This window comes from Lutra lutra, chromosome 5, assembly GCF_902655055.1.
Source record: "Lutra lutra chromosome 5, mLutLut1.2, whole genome shotgun sequence".
NCBI lineage: Eukaryota > Metazoa > Chordata > Mammalia > Carnivora > Mustelidae > Lutra > Lutra lutra.
The window spans coordinates 153,227,673-153,240,322 of record NC_062282.1 but is presented as its reverse complement, the minus strand read 5'-3'; the positions used below and the strand labels follow the sequence as shown (position 1 = coordinate 153,240,322).

Sequence of the window (12,650 nt, the reverse complement as noted above, 5' to 3'; positions counted from 1 at the left end):
TTTTAAACCACTGGGCGGTGTGACTACTGAACAGGTTAGCCCACAGGAGTCAGGAGCCAATTCTCCCCAGCCTGGACAACCCTAGGAGAGCTGTGGCTCATTGTGGCCGAAAAGCCCTGCCATTCACAGGCTGCAACAAGCAACCCACTGGCAGCTACTCCATTCCAGACTACCAAACACACTCCACAAGTCAACCTGCCGTCAAGGGTGACCCCTGGGTTCTGTACCTTAAGTTCTTGGATGTCCCATTTGAACTGGAAGTGACCAGAGAAAGAAAATGAAAAAATACGGCGTGTGGGCACACAACGCTTACTAATTCAGAAGGAAGGATACCAAGGACGTTGGAGGAGGAGACGGATGAAAGACGGAACCAAGAAGTGAGAGATGTACAGATGAAAAGGGCGAGAATACGGTGTGGGCTGTAGGTGTTACTGCATCTAGCTCACGAATGCACTACAAATGGTTAACAGGAGTGGGTTCTATTGCTTAAAAGTAGAAATAAGGACTACAGGTGATTTTTCCTTAAAGTGAAAAACGGAAACAGAACATTCCCATACCTGGTGGCGGTGAAGAGATTTCTAGTCATCCTGGGGGAAAAGGTAAGCAAAGGACACTCTGAAAGGGAGGCTGGGAGATTTTCGGAAGCTAAAGGGGCAGAGAAGGGCGGGAAGGCGGTCAGTCACGGAGTCAGTTGGCGAGGCTCGCACACCCGCTCGGCATTATGAACCCAAGAGCCGGGACGGAGAACCCATCGGCTCTGCTGGTTCTCGGAACACTCGGGGAGCTGTCGCGGTCACGACCGGGCTACTGAACAGCGCATCAGTCACAGGCTGAGCTGGGACAGGACACACACGGCCCTGGTCGACCCCCTTCCCTCTGTGCAAACCCTTGCTGACGCATCCCCTAGGAGCCGCCGAGCGGGCCACCGAAGTAACAGCAAACGGGAAACCGCCCGGAAGGCTCCGAACAGAGCTGAAAACTCACGGAACATTCAGAACATGCAAACAATAGCCAGGCCGCTACCCCAGCGCTGGTTTTGGGTCTGTCTGCTCGATTTCGAAAGCTGCGTGTGTTCGGAGGCTCCTAAAGCACAGCGAGAGGAAGGCAGGCAGGGGGACGGGTGCGGCGCACAACCGCCGCCCGCGCGGAGGACCGGGCGCTCGCGCACTGCCGCTGGCCGGGGTCGGCGTCGGTGGGCCGGCTGTGCGCGGACACGCGCGGCCGGGGGTCGGGCTTGGGACGGCGAGCGGGGCCAACCTCGCTCTGCACAGGCATACGCTCATGTGTTTTGAATATCTGGGCCGCGAGGCTACGCACAGGCGCGCCCGCAGACTTGGAGATCCCCTAACGCAGCACAACCCTCGCGCCCTCCGAAGGAGCCCGGGGCCGCCGGTCCCAGCGCCGGGGAGCGCAGCGCACGCAGCCCCGCACCTCCCCGCCGGCCGCGCGTCCGCGGGCCTCTCGCGCGCTCCCCACCGAGGCCGCTCGGCCGGCGGGTCCTCCGCTGCTCCCCCAGGCCAAGGGCCGGCAGCAGCTCCCCGGGCCCCGAGCCTGGGCACACCATGCCCGCAACCGTCGGGGAGAAGGGAGGGAGGCGGGGGGGCTCGCATCAGGTTTCCCCCCCGCCCCCGGGGTCCCTGTAACGCCCACCACGGTCCAGCCCTGGCGCCGAACTTCGCGGCAGGGCGCCCCGAGGAGAAATCCGAAGCGTCCCTGTCCGGCGCTCGCCCCCGACCCGGGAAGCCGCGAACAGCGGAGACGGGACAAGCGCCAGGCCCCAGCCCGTCTCCGGACACCGGGCAGCCGCAGCCCGGCCCCGGCCGCTCCCGGACGGCCCGAGCGGGGGCCCACAGCGAGCCCGGTCCGCACCCGGGCCCGCCCCCACCCTCCTCGGCCGGCCCGAGATCCTCCCTCCGCTCCGCTCCCCCGGAACGTGCCTCCTGAGCGCGCAGGGCGACGGGGGACGCTCCCGCCCGGATCCCGCCCGAGACCCGAGGGGCAGCGGGGACCCGGCCACCAAGAGAAGAGCGTGGCAGGCCGGGGGCGGGAGCGCGGGCGGCCGCGGACTCACGTACTGGCTGTGGCGGCGCCGCGAGAGCCCTGCCGCCGGAGGGACAAAAGCGCGGACGGCCCGGCCGGAAGGGCCCACGCCAGCGGCAGGACACTTCCGAGTCCGCTCTGGGAGCCGGAGGACGGACTCGATGATCGTTCTGGTCTGGGCACGTGACCCACGGCGCGCGGGGAGGGCGTGGGCGCGGAGAGACGTCGGTGGGTGTGCAGCCTCTCGGCTCTTGCCTGGTGTCTGGCTTCGGGCTCCTCCCCGGGAGGTGCGGGCGAGGCGTCCGGGTTGCGGGGACTTTATAGCCCGGAGTGGGGCGCACAGCAAGGCACGGTGGCGGGTGGAGTAACACCGAGCAGCCCAACACTGCAGAGTGAGGCCGTGGGGACCCCCGCGGGAGGAGGAAGCGGAGCCCACGGTGCTGTGGGCCCGGCGGACCACTCCGAGAACGCGGCCACCCCAGGCCGCGGAGGGCGCCCAGAGAAGAGCCCGGCCTGCGGGAGCACCCTGGAACCAGACTGCACCCCGGGCTTGGCGCCCCAACGCCCCGCCTGGAAGGACGTTAAGTGATCCTTTTTAAAAAATGAAGTAACACCTAGATTTTTTCAGCTCTTAAGTCTAAGCAATTGCGAAGAACCTGTTTGGGCAGCTGGGAATGCTGACCTGTATTTTTTTTTTTTAACTTTATTTTATTTTTTCAGTGTTCCAGAATTCATTGTTTATGTACCACACCCAGTGCTCCATGCAATAGGTGCCCTCCATGATACCCACTACCAAGCTCACCCAACCCCCAACCCCCTCCCCTCCCAAATCCTCAATTTGTTTCTCAGAGTCCACAGTCTCTCATGGTTCATCTCCCCCTCCGATTTCTCCCAACTCACTTCTCTCCATCTCCCCGTGTCCTCCCTGATACTCTTTATGCTCGGCAAATAAGTGAAACCATATAATTGACTTTCTCTGCTTATTTCACTCAGCATAATCTCTTCCAGTCCCGTCCATGTTGCTACAAAAGTTGGGTATTCATCCTTTCTGATGGAGGCATAATACTCCATAGTGTATATGGACCACATCTTCCTTATCCATTCGTTTGTTGAAGGGCATCTTGGTTCTTTCCACAGTTTGGCGACCGTGGCCATTGCTGTTATGAACATTGGGGTACAGATGGCTCTTCTTTTCACTACATCTGTATCTTTGGGGTAAATACCCAGTAGTACAATTGCAGGGTCATAGGGAAGCTCTTTTTAATTTCTTGAGGAATCTCCACACTGTTCTCCAAAGTGGCTGCACCAACTTGCATTCCCACGAACAGTGAAAGAGGGTTCCCCTTTCTCCACATCCTCTACAACACCTGTTGTTTACTGTCTTGTTAATTTTGGCTATTCTAACTGGTGGAAGGTCGTATCTCAATGTGGTTTTGATTTGAATTTCCTGATGGCTAATGATAATGAATGTTTTTTCATGTGTCTGTTAGCCATTTTTATGTCTTCTTTGGAGAAGTGTCTGTTCATGTCTTCTCATTTTTGATGATTATCTTTTTTGTTTGTTTGTTTAAGATTTTGTTTATTTATTTGACAGAGATCACAAGCAGGCAGAGAGAGAGGAGGAAACAGACTCCCTGATGATCAGAGAGCCCGATGTGGGGCTTGATCCCAGGATCCTGGGATCATGACCTGAGTTGAAGGCAGAGGCTTTAACCCACTGAGCCACCCAGGCACCCCATGTTTTTTGAGTCTTGAGTTTGAAGAGTTCTTTATAGATCTTGGATATCAGCTCTTTGTCTGTAGTGTCATTTCTGAGTATCTTCTCCCATTCCATAAGTTGCCTCTTGGTTTTGTTGACTGTTTCCTTTGCTGTGCAGAAGCTTTTGACCTTGATGAAGTCCCAAAAGTTCATTTTTGCTTTTGTTTCCTTTGCCTTTGGAGACATGTTTTGAAAGAGGTTGCTGTGGCCAATGTTGAAGAGGTTACCTCTTTCAAGACATGTCTCCAAATGCTGACATTTAAACAAAACTGCTTATTTCAGACATACACAATGGACTCTAAATCCACAATTTAATACTATCTTTTGCTTTTTTTTTTTTTTGACTTTATTTATTTATTTGACAGACAGAGATCACAAGTAAGCAGAGAGGCAGGCAGAGAGAGAGGGGGAAGCAGGCTCCCTGCTGAGCAGAGCGCCCAATGCAGGGCTCCATCCCAGGACCCTGGGATCATGACCTGAGCTGAAGGCAGAGGCTCAACCCGCTGAGCCACCCAGGCATCCCTATAATTTGCTTTTTTTTTTTTTTTAAATAATTCCTTTTGACAGAGATTTTATACCATTTGGATTTGAAATGTTGTAAATTTGAACCTTTTTATGTCCCTCAAATATTTTCATTCTCATTGAATGTTAACCTAATGTAAAATAGTTTAATGCCTTAAGTTTTATTGTTTAGGATATGTCTCTGTAATGAAATTAGAAGTTTACATTTTTTTTCTCAAATGTTCTTTTCTGGATTTTTAGCAAAATTATATATAATTGCTAAATTTTATTATCAGTCCTTAGACAAAGATGAAATGTTTGGAAGCAAACTTTTAATAAGATGGATTTTTAAAAACAGTTCAAGTCATGCAAAGTATTTGGGTGGATTTCACTTCTCACTGGAGTGAGCCCATGTTCAGCATCAATTCTGTGTCTAATTTTCACTTTTTATACATGTAGGTGCAGGGTAAATAGAGGGAATAGAAGGCGTTTCCTTGGAGCTATGGGTTCTTGATAACATTTGGCTCCATGCCAGAACTCCAGACATCTCAGAGTGAGTCTAAGCCAGTGTGATGAGGGGTGTCCTGTGTTAGAGGAGACCAAGACAGCTGGGAGACCCTAGGAAGAAGCAGAGACCCAGGCCCTTCTCAAGCCTTGCAGTTTTAGGCAAAAGCACATGCAGGGATTGAAGTTTGGACATGGATTGCCCTAGAGCTTCCCCAACAGGTACTCTGGCCAACATGTAACTAGAGAGAGCCCTTGAAATGTGACTAGTGCAACTTTTATTCAAATATGCACATGGAGGGGTGCCTGGGTGGTGGCTCAGTCCCTTAAGCATGGGACTCTGGTTTGGCTTGGGATCATGATCTCAGGGTTGTGAGATCAAGCCCTGCATGGGGCTCCCTGCTCATCCTGGAGTCTGCTTCTCCTCTCCCTTTCCCTCCCCCCATCCCGTGCATTCTCTCTTTCTCTGTCTCTCTAAAATAAATCTTAAATAAGTAAATAGGCACATGTAGGTAATGCCCTCCATATAGGGCTTCTAGCACAGCTCTAGAAGTTGCTTCAGGCAGTCCTCATGACATGCCACCAGAAGAATTCATGATGTACGGTTGTGGTGTTACTTGCCACTTATGGCAGAGAAGACTGGGTTTTTCTTTTTACGCAGCAAGGTGCCTAATGCTTACGTCCAGATTAGGGGGTTTTCCTCACTGAAAGGTTCTATGTGTGTGGGAGGGATCATTGGGAAGCCACATAAATCATCTTAATTAAAGTGATTTTTTACTTTAGGTGGTAGTTTTTCCTCCATGAGCGTTGTCATACTTCAGGCATCTTTGTTTGGCCTTGTTTCTACACACACAGGCTAGCCTTCTCCAATACCTGTCTCTTCTAGATATCTACAAATCAAAGCAAAGTGTCTAGCCCTGCACTGATCAGTATGCAAGCCATTTTTTACATGTGGGTATTAAGCACATGAAACGAGAAAAAAAAAGCACATAAAATTTGCCTAGTCTAAATTGAGATGTGCTGTAAATATAAAATCCGCATCTAATATCTAAGACTTAGTAGAAAAAGAGATTGTAAAATAGTATTTTAAAATGTTGATTACATGCTGAAATAATATTTGGGGTTTATAGGGTTAAATAAAATATATCATTAAAATGAATTTTACACATTTCTTTTTATTTTAGGTGTGTTTACAAAAAAATTAGAAATTGTTTATAAGATGGTACAGCTCTAAGAGCCCAACATGTACAGCAATGGTTTTGTCCTGAGTTTGCTCTTCATTTAGAGCTCACCTACCTCCTTTGAAGTAGTTCAAGTACAGATTAATGTTAAGTGCCAAAGGGGCTTAATACCAACTCCACTTTTAGTCATCGAATTTGGTCAGTATTATTAAAAATCCCCCTCCACTCTAACATATGTATCAAGCTCATTATGTAAAAATTGGAAAAGAAAGAAAAATTAGAAACACTAACCACTTTTACTCCTGTTACCTAGTGACAACTACTGTTAACGTCTTAATCAACTTCCTTGTCTGCTACCAATTTGCAGATATTTTTCAGATGGTTGTAATAGCACTACATCTGCAATTCTTATCGACTCTTTTTACAAATATTATACAGTATCATTTTCATTTAACAACTCTTTGTGATATTCCATTGAACTATGATCTCCTTAACTCTTCTGTGGTTGATCTTTGAGGTTCTTTCCAATTGGGTCTCAATCAGTCAATCAATGCTGTAATAAATAGTATACAAGAGCTTTTTCCATGCTTTCTTTGGAACAGTTGGCAAGAAGAATGGAGAATCAGACAAGGATGTAACCCATCACTACCATTATTTCCTACTGCAGCTGGATAAGGGGGGAAAAAAGCAGAATATAAATAATGGAAAGCAGGAGTATAATTATCCTATTTGTAGATAAAAGGGTTTTATTTATGGAAAGCCAATGAGACTCATCCAAAAAAAAAAAAAAATCCCTAGATAAACAATAAAAGAATTCTGTAAGGGGTGTGGTTTCAAAATTATCATGAGAAATCAATATTTTCCTTATATACAAGCTACAATTAAAGTAATGGAAGGAAAGATTACATTTACAACAGAAGTGAGCAAGCAAAAAACCAAATACCCAGGAATCAAGAAGACACATCCAAGACCTATGTGAAGAAAAGTTGCAGTGCTCTAGGAATCACAAAAGATGAACTAACCTTATGGAACATTCTTGGATGCACAATTTGCATGAATGGAAAGAGTTATCAGAATGATGTCATCTCTTTCTAAGTTAATCTATATAATAATAGCAACGAAATCTTTAGCAACACGCAAATGATTCTAAAGTTCAAATGATGAAGATCATTTGTTTCTAGCTAGAAAGTGCCTTGAAAAAAAAATCCAATTGATGGGGTTGGGGCACTATTATAGCATATTAACAAGCTGGTGTAATTCTGAGACACAAAGTCTAAAACTTGTCAGGTATTTAGTATTTGATAAAGGTAGCATTTCAAATCAGTGGGGGAACAGAGGATATAAGGACAACTATGAAGAATTAAGGAAATATAAGTTTGGATTCAAACCTCAGTCTTTATATCAGGATAAACTCCAGATGTATTGAAGACATAAACTCTGTCCACATTGTGGGGCGCCTGGGTGGCTCAGGTTATGAGCCAGGGTCCTGGGAACATGCCCCACAATGGGCTCCCTTCTCAGCGGGGAACCTGCTTCTACTTCTCTCTCTCTTCTCCTCCCCCGCTGCTCACATGCTCATGTGATCTCTCATGAGTAAATAAGCAATTAAACAAAAATGTGCCCACGTTATTGATCCATAAGAGTAAAAACATACTGCTGCTTCTACCACCTCCATAAAAGAATGACGGAAAAAAAGAACCAGAGACACACATACACAGGAGAATTCTTTGATCATTTTGGAGTGGGGAAGGTTTTGTTTTCTTCCCTGCTATAAGCACAAAATCCAGAAACCATAAAAGTAAAAACTAATTCATATGCATAAAAATAAAATGTTTTTGTATGGCAAAACCACCATACGTTAAAAAAAAAAAGAATAACTGGGAAAAAATATTTGGGTCTTATATTGAAAAGGATAAATTAAAGAGCTTGGGAAGATGTCAGACTAGGAGGGCCCTGAGCTCACCCCTGCCCACATTTAGAACCAGAGATCATCCAAATTCAAGTCAATCAACCAGAAAGCAATCTGAAGACTAGCAGAATAAACTCCACAACTAAGTATCAAGAAGACGCTGCAGCTGAAAGGTTAGGAAGGTCAGTGCTGTAGAAGGAGACTGCCTGCAGGAGGGAGGGAGCTGCGTGCATGGAGAGGGCAGAGAAATGGGCCCCAGCACCCGGCAGCTCACATGGGTTAGATTACTCCCTGTAATGTTTGGCTGTAAAAACCAGAGGGGCTGAATTCCTTGAGTTTGTAAAAACAGTGGGACTTGGAACAGGGAACTGTAAAAGTCAGCTCACTCAGCACTGGGCAGGCAGGGAGGGTGAGTGACAGCTGGGTCACCACTCTTTAAGAGACAGCAGACTGTGTGGAGAGGCCTTTGCAAGAAGTCAGGGGTAAACAGGAGACAGATCAGAGAGTCCAGAGACTTCTCCAAAAAATGAGGGAACTGGTAGGTGCCACTCTCCTCTCAGTCCCCAGCACAAACCTCTGAGGGAGGCAGGGCTGCGCAGACACGTGCTTCCTAACTTGCTAGCGGTGCACCAAGCCCACCCATCCTCCTAAAAACTCACCCAGTCAGCCCCGGGCTCTGAGTAAATTTTTTTTTTTAAGCTGTGCCAGCATCCAGACCTGTCACCTGGTGCACAGCTGCTATACCCAGCATGCTCTGCCCAGCCTCCATGCCTTACCCAGCCGGGCCTCCCTAACCACCACCCTGTACCATGCCCAGCCATGCATGTGCCCCACACCCACTCCTAGCACACAGCCTCCACCCACTGTAGTGCTTTGGGGGATCTGGCACAGGACTAGGACCCAAATTTTGCTAACACTGTGGCCCCTCTCCCCAATTCCCCAGCAACCATGCCCCCCTCAGAGCTGGCCCGCCTGGGTCCTCCTAATGCCACAGAAAGCAAGCACAGCCCCCAACAGGAAGACAGTACAGGCAAGGGTATTGAAAAGAAAAGTGACTCAGGCATATCAGCAGAGTTTAAGCAACACACACAGGATATTCTCCTGAAATGCCAGGTTCTGGGGGACAGAGCACACTGCACACCAGAGCACTCTGGGACCTCTTCTTCATAAAGTCATCACTTTCAAGAGTGGAGACTTAGCTGGCTTTTTTTTTCTTTTTAAGATTTTATTTATTTGTCGGAAGGAGAGAGAGAAAGCGAGTACAAGCAGGTGGAACAGCAGGCAGAGGGAGAAGCAGGCTCCCTGCTGAGCAAGGAGTCCTACACAGGACTTGATTCCAAGACCCTGGGATCATGACCTGAGCCAAAGGCAGACGCTTAACTGACTGAGGCACCCAGGCGTCCCATATAGCTGACTTTCTTGACCAACATAAACAGAGAGGCAGACAAAATGAGGAGACAGAAATTTATCCCAAATGAAAGAACAGGACGAGGCCACAGCCAGAAATCTAAGTGAAACAAATGTAAGTAACATGCCTGATAGAGAATTTAAAGCAATATAATAAGGCACTCACTGGATGTGAGAAAAGACTGGAAGACATGAATGAGACCCTTAACACAGAGATAAGGAAAAACATAGCAGAGGTAAAGGGCACAATAATGAAAGGGAAACACACTTGATGGAATGAACAGCAGACTGGAAGAAGCAGAGGAAGGAATTAATGATCTAGAAGACAGAGGAATGGAAAGAAAGCTGAACAAAAGATAAGGGAAAAAGAATTATGCAAAATGAGAATAGACCTAGGGAACTCAGTGACTGCATCAAATGTAATAACATTTGCATTATAAGAGTCCCAAAGAAGAAGAAAGAGGGGCACTTGGGTGGCTAAGTTGGTTAAGCATCCAACTCTTGATTTCAACTCAGGTCATGGTCTCAGAGTCATTAGACAGAGCTCCATGTTGGGTTCCCTGCTCAGCAAGGAGTCTGCTTGAGGATTTTCTCTCTCCCTCTGCCCTCCCACTCATGCTTCTCTCTTTCAAGTAAATATTTTTTTTAAAAATGGGCAGAAAACATGAATAGGCATTTTTCCACAGATGACATACAGATGGCCAACAGAAACATGAAAAGGTGCTTAACACCACTTCTCTTCAGAGAAATGCAAATCAAAACTACAATGTCACCTAACACTTGTCAGAATGACTAAAATTAACAACATAAGAAATAAGAGGTGTTGGTGAGGATGTGGAGAAAAAGGAACCTTCTTACTGTTGGGGAGAACGCAAACTGGTGCAGCCACTGTGGAAAACAGCATGGCTGTTCCTCAAAAAGTTAAAAACAGAACCACCTTGGGGCACCTGGGTGACTCAGTTGGTTGGGTGTCTGACCCTTGTTTTCAACTCAGGTCATGGTCTCAGAGTCATGAGATCAAGCCCTGCACTGGGCTCCTTGCTGATCGTGGAACCTGCTTGGGATTCTCTCTCTCCCTCTCCCTTTGCCCCTCCCCCACTCATTCTCTCTCTCTCTCTCTCTCTCTCTCTCTCTCTCAAAAAAAAAAGAACTATGTTACAGTCCAACAATTGCACTACTGACTACTTACTCAGAGTATGAGAACACTAATTCGAAGGGATACATGCACCCCTGAGTTTATAGCAGCATTATTTACAAGAGCCAACATATGGAAGCAGCCCAAGTGTCCAACAATTAATGAATAGATTAAAAATATGTGGTGTGTATAAATATGCATATATATGATGCAATTTTATTCAGCCATAAAAAGGAATGAAATCTTGACATTTGCAACGACATGGATGAAGCTAGAGAGTATTGTGTTAAGTGAAATAAGTCAGAAAAAGACAAATACCATATAATTTCACTCATACATGGAATTTAAAAAACAAAGCAAACAAGCAAAGAGAAGGGGGGGAAGAGAGTAAGAGAGAGAAATTAAAAAAAAAAAGACTCTTAATTAAAGAAAACAAACTGATGGTTACCAGAGAGGAGAGGGATGGGGAAGGGTAGATGGAGGGATGACGGAGATTAAAGAGCACACTTGTCATGATGAGCACCAGGTGTGTGTGGAATTGTTGAATCACTAAATTATACACCTGGAGCTAATAGAACACTGTTTGTTAACTAACTGGAATTAAAATAATAACTTAAAAAAAAAAGGACAGGGACGCCTGGGTGGCTCAGTTGGTTGGACGACTGCCTTCGGCTCAGGTCATGATCCTGGAGTCCCGGGATCGAGTCCCGCATCGGCTCCCGGCTCTGCGGGGAGTCTGCTTCTCTCTCTGACCTTCTCCTCGCTCATGCTCTCTCTCACTGTCTCTCTCTCAAATAAATAAATAAAATCTTAAAAAAAAAAAAAAAGGACAAATGTCCCTGTAGCACAAAGAGCTCCTCCAAAACTGATAAGCAAGACCAACAACCCAATAGAAAAATACATTCAAAGGAAAATATTCAAGTGACTCATAATAAAAAATGCAAACCCAAAAAAGCACAGAGATACCATTTTTTCCTCTTATCAGAATGGCCAGTATCCAAAAGTTTGATAACAAGCTGTGGTCATCAGAACAGAGGGAAAGCACTGTCTTGGCCGGCTGGTGGGAGTGCTGACTTTCCGAACCTCTAAGGAGGTACTTGGCAGAAAGGATCACCACACACACACACACACACACACTCTTTGCTGAATCCATTCTACTCTAGCAATTCACCATGTTGGTGTAGTTACACACCTGTGAAATGGCATGTAGAAATATTTTTCACTGAAGCATTGTTAAAAGTAAAGATTGAAAAAAACCCAACACCTCTGAACGACCAAGGTAAGGAAGTGATCAAAGAAATTATGATACTTGCAAGTGTATTAGTTTGCTCGCAATGCCAAAACAAAGCACCACAGACTGCACGGCTTAAACAACAGAAATGTTGTGACTCAAAGTTTCGGAGGCTAGAAGACCACGAACAAGGGGTCAAGAGGGTTGGTTGCTCCTGAGAGCTGTGAGGGAGTGTTTGTTCCATGCTTCTCATCTAGCTTCTGGTGATTTGGTGGCAGTCTTTGGCGTTCCTTGGCTTGGGTATGTAACAACCCAAATTTGCCTTCACCTCCGTAGAGCATTTTCTCCCTGTATGCATATCTGTGTTCAAATTCCCCCCCCTTTATAAGGAAACCAATCATGCAAGATTAGGATCAACTTACTCTCAAATGACCTCATCCTAAATAATGATGCCTGCAGTGACCCTATTTCCCCATAAGGTCATATTCTCAGGTATTCAGAGTTAGAACTTCAAAATAGGAAATTTCAAGGGGACATGCAATGGTGTTACGCCATAAAAAGAAAGGTGAGGCTCTTTATGAAATGGTATGGGAAAATCTCCAAGATGCAAAGAAATCAATATTCTAAATTACATTATGTCGCGGCTGGCGTGACAAATCGACCAGGAAATGTGAGGGTAAGAGGATGGTGAAAAGAAATTAAGAGACAAAGAGATGGGGGCAGGAGGAGCACTGAGGATGATGTCCAACAGTACCGATTTTATTCCACATCTTACAAGCATTTATAAGGCAGACCACAATAGGAGGAGTAATACATCAGTACCTAGTCAGATGACCGCAAGTTTCTATAACAAGTTTACATTAACTACAAGCAAACCTCATGATGCCAGGTGGTCTCGGCTAATGCCATTAGCAAGACAATCAACCAGGGAGTGGGTTATGGGAGGTACAGGAACAAAAAGGACCAACTAAGAATTCATGACC

At 46.6% G+C, this 12,650-nt stretch overlaps 1 protein-coding gene across 9 annotated transcripts in view; it reads right to left on the bottom strand.

Annotated features, from left to right (window-relative positions):
• ZFP62 (ZFP62 zinc finger protein) overlaps nt 1-2,164 on the bottom strand; it is a 43,989-nt gene extending 41,825 nt beyond the window's left edge. For 2 of the 9 annotated variants that reach the window (XR_007127590.1, XR_007127595.1), the window contains exons 1-2: nt 2,072-2,136; nt 558-645 (exon numbers count right to left, since the gene is read on the bottom strand). Coding sequence is in view for 1 of the 9 variants with exons in the window: in XM_047730821.1 (XP_047586777.1) it covers nt 2,076 (1 nt within the window). In the remaining 8 variants the exon portion in view is untranslated. Of the gene's footprint in view, nt 1-557; nt 646-2,071 lie in introns of all 9 variants that reach the window. The other 7 variants (XR_007127588.1, XR_007127592.1, XR_007127591.1 and 4 more) reach the window with 6 other exon arrangements.
• Between the last annotated feature and the right edge of the window lie 10,486 nt (nt 2,165-12,650).